This window comes from Scophthalmus maximus, chromosome 3 (assembly GCF_022379125.1).
Source record: "Scophthalmus maximus strain ysfricsl-2021 chromosome 3, ASM2237912v1, whole genome shotgun sequence".
Lineage (NCBI taxonomy): Eukaryota > Metazoa > Chordata > Actinopteri > Pleuronectiformes > Scophthalmidae > Scophthalmus > Scophthalmus maximus.
In genome coordinates, this window is record NC_061517.1 from 20,676,022 (window position 1) to 20,694,539 (window position 18,518).

At 43.1% G+C, this 18,518-nt stretch overlaps 1 protein-coding gene across 3 annotated transcripts; it reads right to left on the minus strand.

Moving 5' to 3' along the window:
• Positions 1 to 13,369: 13,369 nt before the first annotated feature.
• LOC118317522 (homeodomain-interacting protein kinase 1-like) lies at positions 13,370 to 18,103 on the minus strand. 3 transcript variants are annotated; one of them, XM_035646292.2, is made up of 9 exons: positions 17,956 to 18,103; positions 17,421 to 17,611; positions 17,113 to 17,304; positions 16,815 to 16,990; positions 16,536 to 16,659; positions 16,319 to 16,438; positions 16,070 to 16,165; positions 15,787 to 15,956; positions 13,370 to 15,360 (listed from the first exon to the last, which is right to left on the minus strand). In XM_035646292.2, exons 1-9 carry the CDS (start codon positions 17,993 to 17,995, stop codon positions 15,054 to 15,056), a joined length of 1,416 nt encoding a protein of 471 aa, XP_035502185.1. In that variant the 5' UTR covers positions 17,996 to 18,103; the 3' UTR covers positions 13,370 to 15,053. The 3 variants fall into 3 exon arrangements, with proteins under 3 accessions (XP_035502185.1, XP_035502186.1, XP_035502184.1); XM_035646293.2 differs by having other exon boundaries at positions 13,372 to 15,360; positions 16,809 to 16,990; positions 17,421 to 17,599; XM_035646291.2 differs by having other exon boundaries at positions 13,377 to 15,360; positions 16,809 to 16,990.
• Positions 18,104 to 18,518: the final 415 nt, after the last annotated feature.

Genomic DNA, 18,518 nt, shown 5'->3' on the forward strand with positions numbered 1-18,518 from the left:
ACAGTGGTATATTGTTTTAATGTTCCCAAAATAATCACCTCCTGGGGGTCTTTGAATGCAGTATTTACATCTTCTGCAGCAAATGTACGCATCAATCGGATGCATTTTTGTGTAAAATTCTGATTACAGCAGAATAAGCAGCAGGAATACCAAGTGAAATCATGATTTTATTTATTTATTTTTTGTCGGTGTCAAGGCTTGGTATAAATGTGAAACAGTCAGGGTTCGACGTGAGAATAAGGGGGTCGGAACGAAAGGATGATGAAACGACTGCTGGCGGGAGAGAGGATGAGAGACACGGAGAGAGAAAGAGAGAGAGACTATTGCTCATGATAATATAACACGACCCGAGCTGAGGAAAAGGGATGGAAAATTACAGAGGCTCCTGAGTGCACTTTTTGATAATGAAAAAGAAGCCAAGACCCTTTGAAACAGCCCATCAGTGCTTTTTCTCATGGCATAGTGCCGAGACATAAAGGCATGGGTAAATAACACCTGCAGGCATGACCGCTACAAACACTCCTGAGCATCAGACAGACACGGTGTCAGTATGTGTGCGTGTTGATATGTGAACTGCTCTCTGTCTGTAAACTCAAACAGTATGTTGCTCTGTGTTCTGGGCCTCTCTTCTCTCTCCCCTTCTTTGTTTTCCCCTGCCCCCTTCCACCTGGTTTGAGCTTCAGTTTACCTTCTTGGTTCAGGACCACCATTATCCTTCCTCAAACATCTCAGGTCAGGTTGTCTGTATAAAATTAAAATTCATTCTGCACTATTTACAAAATATATGTATTAGAAATATGGTATCTTATGCTGCTCATAATTTGATTTTTATTCGTGTTTACATTCACAAGATTATAGAAATTGTATTAATAAACCTTTTTTTTCAAATTGGTTGTTATTTCATAATGTACTCTCTTTGAGGGCACAATGCATGCTACCACAATTAGCTAGCTAGCACCTGTAAGCCAGAGCAACAATGAAATATGAATGAACCAAAAGGCTGTAAATAAAAACAGTGCAAAACTCTGTAACCAACCTCTCCTGTTATTTGGAAAAAACAAGGCTAACCCATATTAACTACATATAGTCAGCTAACTAGCTCATTGATGTGAATGTGTGAGCAGGAAAGTAAAGCGTCAATGTTAAAGTGAGACTATATAACTTTTACTGGACAGAGGCAACAGCGGCCCCTGAGGCCAGAAGTGCTAATTGAACTGACAGAGTGTCTTGCAAAGGGCAGTAACGTTGCATTAACCAACATGTGCATATATTCCACTAATGTTTTGATCCACTCTATGTATTCACACAGTGTGGAAAAGTAGTTACAATTAGAGCAAAGGAACATACTGATTTCCTAAGTAGTGACTGTAATAATTAATTATGTATTTCATCCATTGAATCAAAGAAAATTGAACACCTAAGACGAAAAGCTGCAGGGAAGTGTAAATGCACAGGCAAAGGAGATCTTCCTTTACATGTTTCTTTTATTAGTCAAGAGTAAAATGTATCTTGTTAAACTGCTTTTTTTTTCATTCCAATATTTAATAATGAATTATTTGATGTATCCTTAAATGATGTTCCTATTGATTGTTTCATGTTAATCCCGTTTTAATTTTTATAATCCTCTTTTACTGTCCATTAAAATTACAAAGAATAAACTACTTTTTAATTCAGTCCTTTTATGTATACACATGACTGTAGATGTATAAATCAATTAATGAAAAAAAGTAATGCCTATTTATATTGTACTATTAGCTTTTCCATGACACTGTGTATTGTGAGTATAATTACAGGGTTTTTTGTTGTTGTTGTTTTTTATGGTTGCCTTCTAAATGTTCCAAACTGTATCTAAAACCTGAAAATGAGGCCAGAGCAGCACAGAGTATCAACTGCTCAATACATTTGTATCTGAGACACTAAAACAACAGATGTCGACAACCTGCTTTTACACACCTCACACATTTTGAGCTATTCAAATGTTAAAATGTCATTTAAAGATTCTTATCACTTGTAATGGGAAAAAACATAAAGAGTAAGTGAGTAAGTGTTTATCTTTTATGGAATCGTGCTGCGTACGTTTCAACAAGTCCTCCGACTCTTACAAATAACTATGTTGCATGTGGTCAAAACAACCGTATCGACAGTTTCCTTAAATAGTGCCTGACAGAAGGTACACCACTACTACAATACTTTTCACCTCAGAGCATTGTGGGGCTTGGGGTGACATGGCAGACATTCACCACGATTACCTTACAGAATATAAGCAAATCTATTGAAGTACACACACTTGACGGACTCACCAGGTCCACCGCTGACCTCTAGTGGCCGTGTTCATAACGACTGCTAGAGGTCTGCGGCCTATAAATGACTACATACGTCGTCTTAAAACGCTGCTTCAAAAACTACCTGTCGGTCATGTGAGTAGGAGAACAGCCTCTTTTTTTTAGGAAAGATTGTACGACTACATCACCACGTACAGCCACCAATAATATTCCCCACATCTCTTCACTGCAGCAGCTAAAGTCAAAATGTAGGGCGGCTGTGGCTCAGGACGTAGAGCCGTTTGTCCACCAACCCAAAGGTTGGCGGTTTGATCCCAACTCACGCCAGTACACATGCCGTTGTGTCCTTGGGCAAGACACTTAACCCTAACTTGCCTCTGACGGCTCTTCCGACAGTGCATGAATGAGTATGAATGTGACAGAAAAATGCGTGGTAAATAGCAGCGCTGTATGAATGTGTGTAAATGGGTGAATGTGACTTTCCTGTAAAGCGCTTTGAGTGGTCTATATGACTAGAAAAGCGCTATATAAATACAGTCCATTTACCATTTAACATTAGTTCCACAGTAAAGCTATACTGCACAGCCTTTCTCTAACAATACAACAGCAACACACACACTGGATAATTTGTAAAGATGTTCATATTGTCCTTGGGTCCACTTATCTATGAATATGAGTAGGAATTAATTAGCTGCAGTGAAGAAAAACATGCCATTTCCAGTTTGGCATGAGCTCAAAAGAGATAAAAACGCCCCCTAATTACAGATTTTGCTGAGAGGGCATTCCCCTTCTGTCAACCCAATGTCACAAAGGTTGTCACATTCAAATGGTTATGTGTTGCCATTGTGTATGTGTATGTTTCTGAACGTGTGCATGTATGTCTCAGTGTGAGCAAAGGGGATTGTGTGTTGGTTGGGGGATGCCCCTTATTCTTAGCTTGAGTCACTGGTGCACGTCCCTGCCTGTCACTCATCATGACGAGCTGTCATTTATCCTGAGGCACCAAACCATCTGCTGACATGTTAGAAGTTGGTGGAGCTAATGAAGCAACAAACACACCAAACATAGTATGTGTGTGTGTTGTTATTTTTTTAACCTGGATATTTCATTTGGATTAGAATGAAACGTACTAATGCAACGTGTGCAGTTGTAATGCTAGTCTGTTTCGCACTGTGATCTGCAGCCAGGTGTTGATCGCATCTGTCCGGTGTCGGCCACATTCTGCAAGAAAAATAAGTAAATAAAACACCTCCCCCACAAGTTCAAAAGGTCACCTCTGCCTTGTTCTGCAGACGACCCCTTTCTCTACACAGAAAAAATAAGTATAGCTCCAACACGGCGGTGAAAGTTAGACGGGCTTTGTGGCGATAGCACCAGCGCTAGCAAGCTTCTGCTGCTTCTCAAAGTTGGTCCGGTCACACCGCAGAGAGTGGCAGAGGTCAAGATCCACCCTTGCTTCCTGATATAGACTATTCATAGAGTTGTAATTGTCGAAGTACTGTCATGACCACCGTAGCAGCGCCAGGAGGCATATTGAAGATAGTTGTACCGTCATCTGTCAACAAACCATCCCACCTACTCTGCAGAGCAGGAGTAAGGTATTTAATGATTGGATGGTGCAACACAGCTAATAAGCCACAAGAGCTTCCTCCATTTTCCATCTCTCCGGCTCTCCTTCTCCTCCGGAGAGACCGGCTGCAAGATTCGTGTGTCAAAGTTCACCAAAGGTCGAACACGACCTGAGGGATTGCCATAGATTTTCTTCACCAATGCCAACATGTTGTACTGATCCAGTGAAATGAACGGATTCCGTAAAATATGGCTGATTTAAATGCAGGCCTCAAAGAGCAACTCAATGTCCCCTTTTAGCTTCAACCTACCTCCCTTTCCAATAAGAAAACCCAAAAAGCATTTCAAAGTTTCAAAGGGCTGATTTCAGAAATGTATATGTTGGCACCAAAGGTGAGGCTACCATGTAGTTCGGGGGTGAAGTGTCCCAGGGAGCATCATAGATTTATTTTTGCAGGGGTTTTTTTTGGAGAGGTCCAGACTGAGGGCAGAATTACTGGATTTTCAGATGATAATAAACAATGTTTATTGAGTTATTCTTTGATGAATGTTACAGTCATGTGACCCTTTATCTAGAGACATCATAGCGGACTCCCTTGTAAGATGTGTATTAATAACAGGTGTAGGCCAACAGATGTATTTACCCAGAAAATGTGTGCAGATGTAGACCATAAAACGTCCTTTTTTTTATGCAGATCAGGCTGCCGATCCATCCATCCATCCATCGTCTACCGCTTTATCCATTGAAGGGTCGCAGGGGGGGCTGGAGCCAATCCTAGCTGACATTGGGCGAGAGGCGGGGGACGCCCTGGACAGGTCGCCAGCCTATCGCAGGGCCACATACAGAGACAAACAACCATTCACTCTCACATTCACACCTACGGTCAATTTAGAGTCTCCAATGAACCTGACCCCATTCTGCATGTCTTTCGACTGTGGGAGGAAACCGGAGAGAACCCAAGCATACACGGGGAGAACATGCAAACTCCACACAAAAAGGGCCCTGGTTGGTTTGAACCGGGATTTGAACCCCGAACCTTCTTGCTGTGAGGCGAAAGTGCCAAGGCTGCCGATATCTGTATAAAAAAAAACACAATTGCTCCAATTACATTATCCTCCACGTTGCCCCAACTCTCCGTCCCTTTTCTCCTCCTCCGTTCAGCCGTACATCTCCGCACATCTTCCCCTGACATCCTTCCTCTCCAGACTGACAGGCGTCACTCCTCTGCCTCCCCTCCCCCTCCTCATGTAGAGACAGACATATCGGACAGATGGGTGGGATAGATGGATGGCAGGGACAGAGGGAAGGTGGATTTGCCACTCCACCTCTGCACAGTTATGATATTGAACGCCCGCCCACTCCTGTCATCGCCATGGTAGCGAATAGATTGCCTTTACACTCAGCCACTTCACACGTCTGAACAGCCTCCTCTCTCTCTCTCTCCCATAACCTTCTTTATGCTCTCTTTCCTTTGTTTCCTTTAAGATCCCTCCTCTCTCTCTCTCTCATCCCATCTCTCCAGAGTTTCATTTTTCTTTCTACCTCTAGCAAATAAGCGACACTGGCGTGATGTTAAAGATCAATTTAACAATATATACTGATGCACAGTTCCCGGGAGGAATTTGTAATCAAGAAGTGTATCGATCCGGTGTATTATTCTGTAGTTTACTGTGAATGTTGGAACAAAGTCACATAATAACGCTTGACTATGGGCAGATACATCCCAGTCTTAGCAAAAAAATAAAACAAAACACAAAGGTAATACCTGGAATTGAGTTTCTCCGCATGAAAAACTGAGTGAGTCACAGAGTTACTCAGTGGATTGTTTTTTTTTCAACTTTGACAAACCGATAGGGTCGGAAACTTGCAAAGAAATGCGTCACCACGCCGATAGCTCCAGTTCCTCCTTTTGTGGCGATTTCTGCAGCTTAAAGTGCCAACCACTACACGTTCCAATTGGTTTTGTTAGTCCAAAGCATGTGTCGAGAGACTGACGACTGTCTCGCAAGTAAGGCACTGGGAAGACGCATGGACACGTGCTTCCGTCGGGCCCCATCAGTCTTCGCCATCGCGCGCCGTCTTCTCCTGAGCAACGACACAATTTTACACAGCCGTTGAAGACGCCAATTTGTTTATGTCTTTGGGGGAAAAGGGAAGTTTCAGCCGTGTCAAGTGACAGAAGGATCGTAGATTGTAAAAAAAAAAAAGAATGCTCCACAGTAACTGTCAACTGTGATAAATATTTAATGCGTCTTGTGTTGGCAGGTTCTTGTGAAGAGTTTTCTGGTTTTGTTTCTAAAGAATTCCTGAATCGCTCTGATCCCTTTTGGCAAAGTGCACGGGTCCCCTGGTGGCCTCAAGGTTGGACTCCTTCCTCTGGACTTTTTTTGCAAAAGACAAACCCTTTCCTCATTCCTTTTAAAAATGTGCACCCACCTCAGCTTCCTCTCGTGAAACTGGCCTCCCTCACACAGCGCGCCGCGCCGCTCTCCTCCTCCTGATAGGAAGCTGGAGCGAGGAGGGGGCCAGCTGTGCCGGATGCACCCAACAGCTGGCAGACGTGACAGCCACCTTGTGACAACATGCCGGAGCAGCTCTTGATGATCCATTTCAAAGAAAAAGCGAGCGGGGCTCGTGACACTTGGCAGACGATGAAAATCCCACTCTGACATTCAAAGACAAGGCTTGGATTTCAGGGTTGTTGTTTTTTTCTTCTTCGCAGATGTGAATGATGTGACATCCCGCACTGTGTTTGCCTTCACTTTACTTTTCTCAACCGCTTAAACCACTTTGCGTACCATGAGGAAGTGAAAGGAAGCAGATTTTGGAGCCCAGGGAAGCTAGAATTTTGGTTTTTCTGCATTCAATTATTTAATCATTTCAAATAAGGGGAAAAGCAGTGACGTGAAGATCTTGTTGGTTTTCTTTGCGGTTACGTGTCCCTTTTACGATTTTGGTTATCTCACCTCAGCAGCAGTTGCAAGACTCCCTTGAGCAGAGTCCTTACCTGTGTCTCCACCCAAATCCGACTGGAAAGGAATGTCGACAAAGGATGCATTCAACTTTCCAAAAGGCAAACTCTGCATTTAGTAGTTGCAGTTGTCAAACTGTGCACTTTGTGTGAAATGTCTTTCTATCTTTGTTTGATGGGTGTATGATCATCCGCCACAACACCGTCCCGGCCTCACAGCTCCAGATATTAGAGCGGACATGTTATCAGAACTTTAGGCACAGTCCTTTTTTCTTACCCGAGGTGGAAGGAAAGGCGGTAAAGAGTGTGGATTAAGTTTTCACACAGCCTTCTTATTGGGCACAAAAGATGAACTGACGGTTTGTTACACTCCAACCAGTGTCACTGCGTTTTATTTTAGCTCTTTCCAGTGGCGAGTATCCCTGCTGGACCCCTGCTTCTGACGTCCGCAGGAGGTGATTGGTTGAAACATCCAAAAAGTCTCTCGCACTGCACTGAGTGAGCGCTGCCTCGGCAGACAGCAGGACTCACTGACATTCTCTCATCCCTTTGGTTTTCAAAGAGAACGTGCTGTGAAGCGCGCGGACCTTTCAAACGCACGTCGTCGGTGCTACTCTCAAGTCTCAGTCACTGCTCGCGTGTCACGGCAGCAATTTTATCTCTGGGTATCTTCCTTTCTCAATAAGTGCGCGCGTGTGCACGTGTACTCCCACATTCAGCAGAGTGCCACATGAAATAACTCCTCACCGCCCCCACTGGCCTTGCATCCAGCCGCGTTCGGCATTTTGCCGTGAATGCGCTGACCTGCCAGGAACCCCGGGCAAATGGGGGTCCCGCTGTTGCAGCCCGGTCACAACACAACAGACCAAACGAACACACAGCAGGCAGGGTTCAAAAACAGCGGAGACCCGACCACAGTGCTAAGGGAGCATTCGCCGCATTCATATTTACATTAGGGGACGCTTTCATTTCTTTTTTTTTCTCTTTCTATAATTGCGTCTCTAAGGATGAGTGTGGATGTGTGTTTGTGTGTGTGTGTGTGTGTGTGGGTGTGCGCGCATGTGTGTGAGCACATGCAAGTGTAGCGTAACGGGTTTGTTTGTTCTCTGGAAAGTGCACTCACAGTGGAGTTGTGTTCGCAACACACAACACTCATTATCACAGTATCCAAACCTCTGCTGTGAAGACGCGGCACGAGTCACGCAGCTCTCCTCAGTGTGTCAGCCCCCTGCAGTACAGCTTTGGCACACACACACACACACACACACACACACACGACACCACCCACAAGCACAAAAACCAGTCTCTGTGTTGAGTGCAAATCTATTTAGCTGGGTTTTAGCGTGTCTCTTGAAGTTGCTGTTACATGCTTGAGGTCGTACGAGTAACATGTGACCATTGCATCATAAGATTGACAGGCCAAAGGTCAGAGAAGAAGGTTTCACCAACTGTAGAGAAGCCACGATCTCCCACCACAGCTCCAGGAGTTCAGTGGCAATAGTGCCAAGCGCCAAGTGCTAAGCAACAGCGTTAGTAAAACAGATATTTACACAACAGCTATTTCACATGGACTGACATTTCCTTGGTTTGGTTCGGTTGCATTTGTCCGTTCTGGGCTACTGTAGAAACATGGCGGAGTCGGTGGAAAAGGTCCCGCTCCTGATGTACAGTAGCAGTAAATGGCTCGTTCTGAGTTAATGGAAACATAACGGTTCTTAGATTAAGTTGATTATAGATAATCATGAATATTACATTTGATTTCTGCTGAGAGCCCCCCCTTATACATGTCAGTACTGTAATCTGTTTACGACGGTGGATTTGATTTTCTCAATAACTTAATTGCGATCTGCACTACAGCTTGAGTTATTCAAACTTTATTAGACTTTATTTATAAAGCAGTTTTCATGCAAGAAAAATGTGCTCCACATAATTATTATTATATTAATACCCCCCACCCGACTCCATGTATAACCCCCCAACTCTTACACATTTACTCACAAGCACACATATGACGCAAGGCTTAATAGGGCACTAAAAATAAAAACACTAAGTGAAAACAGGGACCAGGGACCCGGGGAAACGCTTTTATTATTTATAGAGTTATTGGTTATTTGCACTCATTTATTTGCATATGTTTACTGGGAGAGTTCATCTTCCAAGCATAAACACATGTGAAGTTTGCAGAGGGAAACTAAAGTACTGGATTCAAGACTACTGTTAACTCTGGTCATTGATTCCTTTCACAAACAGCTCTCTCTTTCTCTCTTTCATCAGAAGTACATTCAATACCGCCCAACGAGGTTATGTTTTGGCCCCTGACAATTAATTTGTAAGCAGGATTACACAAAAACTACAGAACAACTGTTCGTGAAACTTGGTGGAAGGGTGGGACATGGGCCACGGGGAAAAGTATTTTCGTGCAGATCCGGACAAAGGGGCGGATCCAGGAATTTTATCACTTTCTAACATTGCCTAAATTGACCTTTTCACCAATTTCCCTGGGAACTAATTTCCCAAAGTAGGCATATTTATGGGACTGATATCTATCATTATGCGGACAATTTGGTGCGATTTGATTCAATTCAATGGGAATGTGCTCTACTGAGTGCCAGTCAAGTTTTGTAACGTTGTTCTTAATTTCTGATGCAAAAACACTCAAATATATCAAGGCAATCTTGATGTGGAAAAATTAATTAGTGTGGCTAATGCATAGCAATTTTTTTTCATTGCACGTCGCAGCTGCACAGAGGTGTAGTGTTTTGCACTCTCGCCTCACAGCAAGAAGGTTCTGGGTTTGAATCCCGGTCCAAACCAACCAGGGCCTTTCTGTGTGGAGTTTGCATGTTCTCCCCGTGTATGCGTGGGTTCTCTCCGGGTTCTCCGGCTTCCTCCCACAGTCCAAAGACATGGAGAATGAGATTAGGTTCATTGAAGACTCTTAATTGACCGTAGGTGTGAATGCGAGAGTGAATGGTTGTTTGTCTCTGTATGCTGGCGACCTGTCAAAGGTGTACCCCGCCTCTCGCCCAATGTTAGCTGGGATTGGCTCCAGCCCCCCCGCGACCCTCAAATGGATAAAGCGGTAGACGATGAATGGATGGATGTACGTCGCAGCACATTGGCCTTCATCAGGGTGTTTTTTTTTTGATATCTTTGCCATGCATTATACACGCTAATTAAGAAGTATTAGTTTTTCCAAATAGCACCTAATTAAAACAACCCTGAAATAAAGTCCAAATCCAGCAAATGGAGAAAAAAAACCCTGACACATGCATTGCCTCACAGTTCTGAAGAGGGCTCAGCGTGAAACATCCGTGCACCTAAACCTGATTTTTTTTGTACAAGTCACATAACGTCTTGTTGTTCATCATGATGAGGGCTCTGCTCAAAATAATTTCATTGCTCACACATTCACTGTTCCCTGTGTAATAGACACCCATTGGTTGACCTTATAGTGACAGTCTGCATCATTACTGACACCACCATCATCACTGACACTATCATCATCACTGTAATTTTCATTTTTCCATACATGCCATGGACGCAGACGGTTGATATGGTGCACTACTTAGTGAATTGGTGGTGATTTTAGACACAGCCATTGACCGAATACAGATGTGTATTCTGCACACTACTGCTGCACACTTGACGGGTGATGTGTGAATTCGGCAGGTCCCCTTTAAACGTCTCTAAAAGTAACTTTTAGCTCCTCTACACAAAGATCCCAGCTCCAACTTTTTACTAGGACTTTCTTGATTTATTTTATAGAGGATGAATTGCAGGAACACGGACAGATAGATGAACAGTATGAAAAAAGGACTGGGGAAATGAGTTGGGGATAGACAACTGGGACAAGGGTCTGAATCATGTGAATATGTTTGACAATGTTTGATGCAGTTTAAGTGTGACCAAACAGAGGCAGGTTTATTACATAGTTATGCATTATGCCTGAAGCTACAAGATTTCTGGATTAGAATATTTGAATTCTTCCCAATGATTTTTGAAGCCAAAATAGGACCAGACCCGGTATTGGTTATACTGGGAGTGTCCGAGACCTGAAAAATACCTTACAAAATGCTCACCATCATCTCCTGACCTATGGTCTCCTCTGGGCAAAGAAGCTCATGCTCTTGTTTTGGAGAACAAAGATGTACCGACCTTTACATCCTGGATAACACCGCTGACTGATAACCTCCACCCGGAGAGGATTAGGTCTATCTTCAAGAACAGACTGGAGGACTTTGAAAGGACTTGGTGGTCGATGACCTCACCCATTGAAGTGACAGTCGGTTGAGACAGTCACATTATTTTGAAACGGAAGTACGTCACGGAGCATAGTGCATGTAGCCAACATAAAGGGTGTTAAATTAACACCTACTGTGCACTACTTCAGCCCATACCAGTAGTCAGTGAGGGTTGACTCATACAGTGACCTTAAAGCTGCTGTCGGTAGGATTGAGAGAAGTGTGAACATAGTCTCAGAATTCAAAACCCAACAACTCCTGCTCCCTCCCCCTCCGCTGCTCTTCAGCTCCTCCTCCACAGCTCCTCCCGGCCCTACGTGCCCGTGCACGCTACCAAGGCAACAGAAGCAAGGCAAGGTACGTAACATGATGTTCCCACCGGTAAGAAGCGAACCTGAAGCTAACACGGACAACTGTCCACATTGATAGACTAGAACACGTTTTTTAGTTACCGTTGCCTCACGTTATTACCCTTGACTTTTTGTGAAAACAACATTGTCAGTGTTTTTGAGCGTGGACGACCGTAAATCAGTTTATATTAGCTTGTTAACGTACCTAGCGCTTGTGGGCCCCACACCCGAGGACCTGGTGGCCGAAGACACAGCCGATCTTCATGTGATCAGCCAGTTGGTACCTGCAGCGTGAACTGGTTTCATCCCAAGATGGTTTAGCTTCAGACTGTGCTATATGTAAGTGCTGTGCAATATATATTTATTTCAACATTATATTTTAATATCTATGCAAGCTCAGTATTTGCTTTGCAGTAAAGTGTATTTTGAAAGTGATTGGTTTCTCATTGCATAAATATACAACAATGTGAAGATTACTTACTACTATCAATATACTTTTTGAATCAATTCAAGGCATTACAAATATATTAATTTGGGGTAATCAGATTCACTGGTTCAGTACGACCGATGCAGTATCTCAAAGAAAAGCATAACAAATGTATCAAAGTACACTGATGTAATATTGTCAAGCTTTATTTTGCACATGAATAAAATACAGTAGGTGTGTTGAATATTCCTTCCTCAGCTGCCCCCCCAGCAAAGTCGGCATCTGTGGAGAAAAGCAACATGAGTATGTGAAACTATGATCCAGGAATAAATATTCCTCCCCACAAATTTATCACGCATTTGCAAATTCAGTGAACGTGACACAGCTGGGAATAGCGACACATACTTAGCATTTAGCATCGCACGGGATGCTACGTTGGTGATAAATAGTGAAGCTAACTAAACAGTATGACACTGATGGGGGAGCATTTGGCTGCGAGAGCACAGACAACGACACACGTCTAGAAAACTCTCAAAACAGATTAGACCGCTTGGACACAAACATGTTTCAGCTATTATGCTACAAACACCGCTAACCACTAGCCGTAGCACTGTGGACCTAGAACTAGCAGCCTGATTAGAACTAGCAGTCTGATTACAACAGCACAGTAGCATATGGTCACAGAGTGCGACAATAACATGGAAAATAAAGGATAAATGAAACAGAGATAATTACTGGTCAAGCAGAACGCATCGTTTGTGAACCCTGTCGGTGTCGTTGCTTCTGTGGAGCCACTCCGATGTTTACATCTGCTCGATCTGCTTCCTTCTTTTTAGCTCGTTTTTTGCTCGTGGTCTTTGTCGTATATGCAGTGCCTGGCGTTTCTCTGTGCACAGGTTCTGCAGCGCTGAGCCGCTCGTACCCGGATGATTGACAGAGCGGAGACACGCCCCCTGGCTGTGATTTGACATTTTTGCTCGGGCACGGTGGATTCTGGCAAATGGCATTAGAGGCAGTAGGGGGAGGTGATTCACTACCAGCATATAGGGACAGTTTAAGCAAATATGAAAAAAAAAGTTATTTTTGCATATCCTACGGACAGCAGCTTTAATACCAGGAAATATTTATTGTTATGTAACTCCTTTCCCAGTCCCATTACATTACGAATTCCCTATATGAAAGGTAAGTATCTCAACACATTATATTGACAAACAAAAAACTTTCTGCATGGTGGCTCTGAACAAAGGAACAAACAATGGTAAGTTTGAACAGAGAAACAAACAATTAAACAATTCCCAAACCTGCAACATGAGGACGATAACTGAACGTAACTCAGGGCCGTGGTGCAGTGATGGCGCAGTGAAGCTTTACATACCAGCGGAGTGTAACGCATAAAGGTTCATTACTCTGAGCTTTTAGAATCAGAGCTCGGTGAGGACCGCTGCTGGTGAAAGTTGGGGAAAGCACTGTGTCACAAAATGCTTCACCACCGACCAATACATTGAACGAATGAATGAATGAATGAATGGATAGAAATGATTAATAAATATTTTTTTTTATTGCATACTCAAAGTCACTCAAAAACATTAAACATAGCAAAGGTAAACGAATACAACTCTTTAATGGGGAATGTAAATAAAATGCAGGTGCAATCAAGTGAAATGAAAATAATAATAATATGATCGAACAACTATAAAACAGGAAAGAACCACTCAGACAAAGTCAGATTAAAAATATAGTGTCATTAAGCAAAGGAATTTATCAAGTTTACTGTTGAATGAATATTTTTTGCCCTTTTGTCTGACGATGGTCAAACTATTATTGTCAGGGTCGGGCAGTGTCCCTCTCATTCTCTGTGTTTCCCTGCCTACTCTCTCTCCCAGTATTTCCCTTGTTTTGCGTGAATTGAGTCTAACCCCTGCCAGTCTGCCTTCCTGCCGACAGCCCTGATCAGCCAACTCTGCAACACCCAAATCCTGAACCGGTTCTACACATCATCTCTCTGTCCGTCAAATAAATAACAGCGCCCCACTAAATAATAAATAACATCATTACATTTTTATTACCATTTACTGTGACAGTCTCCTCGTGTTGTTCCGAAACGCAGTTATTAAATAAGAATGTAAAACACTCTCAGAGATTCTGTCGGGAATCAAATAATCTTTATTGAACTCAAATGAAGCTCTATTATAAACAAGTCTTTGTATTTATTGAGTGTGATAAACTCTCCCTCTATTCATTAGAAACTGTTTTAAAACGAGTGGACAGATGGAAAGTCTGAAACAGCAAGCGCTCAACAGCCCTAGGAAGTGAAAATCCAATTCATATTCTGAACCAACATTTTCATCTGATTGGTCAGTAGCTGGACTGGTGACTGACTTTGATATCCAACTTCACCTGCTCCGGAGCAGGTTAGGCCGTTACCATGGCAATTTACCCCGATAAGAATAGAACCAGCTTCATAGGATGGAAAACCCAGGGTTAAACCTGAAGTTACCTCAAGAATCGCAAATCCTGCATCAAAGTACAGACCTCCGCAATGTACTGTAGCACCTAACTCTCGGAATACAACACAACCCAATACACCGAAACAAACACACGAGGGCCATGTTTCGTGCATTTTTTAACCTTTGAATCAGATTTTGAAGCAGTTTCATGGGTGTGTGTGTGTGTGAAACGAAGCATCAGATATCATTTGTCACATGATTTTGGATAGACGGAATCGAGCTCCGATACAAAGCTTCACTGAAAAACATGCACGTCTGTGCTTTGTGATACCTATATGCTTCGATGTGAATTTTCACATGGTGCTAACACAAACAAACCTGGGATACTGTGTGAAGTAATGTTACATTAGCAATGTTGTTATAGCAAAATGAACACGTACAAACAATTGATAATGTGCAAGATGACCTGTAGAAAGGAACGAGTGGTGAGTAAAGAGAGATCTCACCCATTGGCATGATCACCTATTTGACTGAAGCTGTTGCCGTGCACATGCTTCTCAATAAAGATATTTGAAACGGTCAAAAAAGTATTGCACAGAAATAAAGATCAAAAAGAAGGTACAAAGTAAAGTATACGATGTAAACAAAACAGTTCAAAAGTACTGCAAGTATTAACAAGTATTAAAAAAAAGTATTCAAAGAAAAAAAGAAAAGTACAAATAAATGTGCTCAAGAAAGCAAACCCCAAAAAGCAAGAAGAAATCACTCCTCCACTCTTGTTTTGCAGCAGGAGTTACAGGTAGCTGTGATTCGATTGAGGAGTCTTTGAGCTCTTCTCAGCATTTTCCTTGAGCGACTGGAGGAGGCTATGGCTGCAGCAGTGGAGTCTGACCCAGTGTTGGTAGTATCCTCATGTGAGCCTGCATGGAACAACATGGTGGCTTGAGAGCTGGAGACAGATGGTGGTTCTCCGACGGCTAACCCAGCGGTTGATTTTGTGGGGCTGGGTACCCAGTCTATGGAGTCCTCCCTTTGGCAGCCACTCATGAAAGTCCGGGAGCGGGTGAGACTGAGTGAAGAATGACAATCAGTCAGTAAATCAGTCAGTCAATTAAAGCCATCAGTCCATCCGACCTGATGTGTTATCTACTTCAAGTGTGAACCGACACATGGAGTGGATTCGAGAAAAGTCCTTCCTATAGCCCTATTTTTCTTAAACCTCAATGGAAATCGTCATGAGGTAAAGGGAAAGGTGTAAAGGAGGATTCATAGGAGTAAGGAAAAGCCAACAGGGCTGCTAAGAGAATCAAACCCCACTTTCACTATACTACGTCATCATGCGACGGCGGGTGTTATTGACGTGCGTCTACGGTGGCGAAACTACACATTTCCGAAGATGGACTACAAAATGCCCATCTTATAGACTACTCGCCCAGAGCGTTAGGAACCTTCCTATAGCAAAATTGACAATTCAACCTCAAGGATTTTCACTTACTAGTCTGTGCTGTCGAGGTGTTCTATGAGGTGAGCCATCGTGATGAAGGATTGCTGCATAGCTTGACGGGGACAGATTCTCCGATCCCCGTCAATATGCAGCAACCCTTTCATGAGATGCACAAACTCCCTGCGGTCCTCAAGCTCAGCAGCCTCCCCTTTTGGATAGATCTGGATTTGGAAACTGATTCATGTCAGTTGATCCAGCTCCTACCTCTCAGAGACAGATGAATAACTGGTACTGATTCAATGTTCACTCGCTCAACACAGCAGAGAGTACGTACATGAACCAGGGCGTCCAGAGAGCTGGGAAGCTCAATGAGGCTGTTCCGCTGCTCCACTGGCTTCATATTGTTGGCAGCGGTATATTCTTCAGGTGTCTGAATTAATATATATATATATATATATATATATATATATATATATATATATATATATATATATATATATATATATATATATGAGAACTGTTTTAGAAATGTTCAAATAAATTACATAATCAACCCAAATAAAGAAGAATGTGGTCGCTCTACCATCAGCCTCCATTTTCGACTGTCACCAGCCTTCTCCAGTTTAAAGTAACACTCGCTGAATAAGCCAGCACGGAGCTGGTGGCCCTCTGGCAGACCCAGCACCTCCACCATGCTCTTCATCTGTTGAAAGAATATACCGTACATATTCACAACCGCCGACATTCTGCATGAAGATTTCACTTGGTTACTGGACATTTGACTGAAGCAGATGACCTACAATCTGGTATTCACAGTCTACAGGAAACAGGTTATCAGTCAGATAGAGGTAGGCCAGGACGCAGCCTACCCCCCACACATCAACTGCCTCTGTGAAGGGGAGGCCGAGGGCAACTTCAGGGGCCCTGACAAGGAGAGACATGAGCCACAGACGAGAAATATGTTGAACATATGAAAGTTTTCAGGGTCGAGCAAATAATGAGGCTATTTCAATAATGACACCAGGTTTGCTAGATTGAAAGATAATTAATAGAATTTTGCGGGATGAACCCACCTATACCCCAGCGGCTGAATATCCATCCCAAGCTGGACGTCGGAGGCAAGAAGGGCTGCACCGAAGTCAATTAATTTCACCCTGAGGGGCTGGTCATGCCTATTCACCAACATTATGTTGTCCGGTTTAATGTCTGTGTGCATGACACCAAGACCCTTTAGAGCATCCAAGGCCCCCAACAGCTGCAAGGACAAAAGAGGCAAAAGGGTGTCAGGTTAGGTTTAGGGATTTCTTCACTCACAAGTATTAGATATGCAGAACAAAAGATGATTGATTCCATAATGCATTGATCACAGCTACATGCCTGTTTTGCAATGGGTCGAATCTCATTTATAGCCATAGGTTTCCACCCACGTTGTTCGAGCAGCTGATACAGGTGCCCGTCCAGCATCTCAAATGCAAGACAGATCTGCCCCATGTACTCGAACCGCTCAAAGAACGTGACTATATTAGTGTGGTCTGAATTTAGGATGCCGATGACGTTCAACATGAACACCTGGAGAGCAAAGAAGAGGCACGACAAAGCTACATTAGAGACAAGCATCGACAGGTTGTGGTACATGTTCTGATGTGGCAGCACAAGGAAAAAAACCAGAGGGTCCAATGATCTACCTCTTTCTCCTTGTCCTGCACATATGCTATGTCCTTCTTGATCTTCAAGGCCACAATCTCATCCGTGCTTAGGTTCTTGCACTTGGCTACTCGGCCAAAACAGCCTTCACCTATGAACTCCACAATGGAGTAACAGGATGAGCTGCTGATCAGGGTTTGACCTGGCTGTATGTCACGTCCTGTGGGTGTGACTGTGGAGTCAGATGGTGGACATAACAAAACATGTGACAGTGTATTCACTGCTTGGGAGTCATTCGGTCAACCAAATGTAAACAGACACACAGCTGAACATTTTAAGACTATTTGAAGGATAATGCAGATTGGGAGGGTTGGAGATAAAGTAACTGTCAAAAACAAAATTGTCTGGTATCGTATATACCAGCGTTTCTTACTCGCATACCATACACTGATCTTAACAGTGATCCTTTCTTGTAGATGGAGAAAGAGCCGGCATTGGTTTTACACTCAATGGTTAGGAACACATTTGTCCCTGCTGTGTTTACGTAGCAGATACTGTACATTCAGTCCCTTTTACCTGATGCGCCATAGACAGCCGAGTCTGACCACGAAAACATTTCACAAAGTTAAATCTTGACAATTTTGTGAAAACAAGGGGGAAAATGAACTTTAATCATGAGTCTTGATTTCCCTTAAATCTGGAAAGTATTTCTCTTTCTCGTCAAGTGCCAGAAATGAAATGACCAAATACCTGCACGTATACACATGCTTACATAAAGTACGATGACATCATTTGGAAATGGCTTTGATCCAGTAGCGGCCTGTGGTCATATAAATTCTAGTGGGGTAGACACTGGCTCCGGGCATTGAATTGCTAGTCATACCCACTTTCAATGCGCAGGACTTATTCCTGCTCTGATGAGCCTCTATCTGCGCTTATTGCAGTCCCTATCTTTGACTACTAGGTGATATGAGAAATCTGCCAGCGTCAGTGGGGCGCTGAATTGATTACATTTTATTTATCCTTTATTTCACCAGGAAGGTCCCATCGAACAACCTGTCGTGTCAATTCTTTCACATGATAAAAAAACATGTTTTATTCAGTCTCATGAATTAAAATTTTTACTCATATTTACTCTT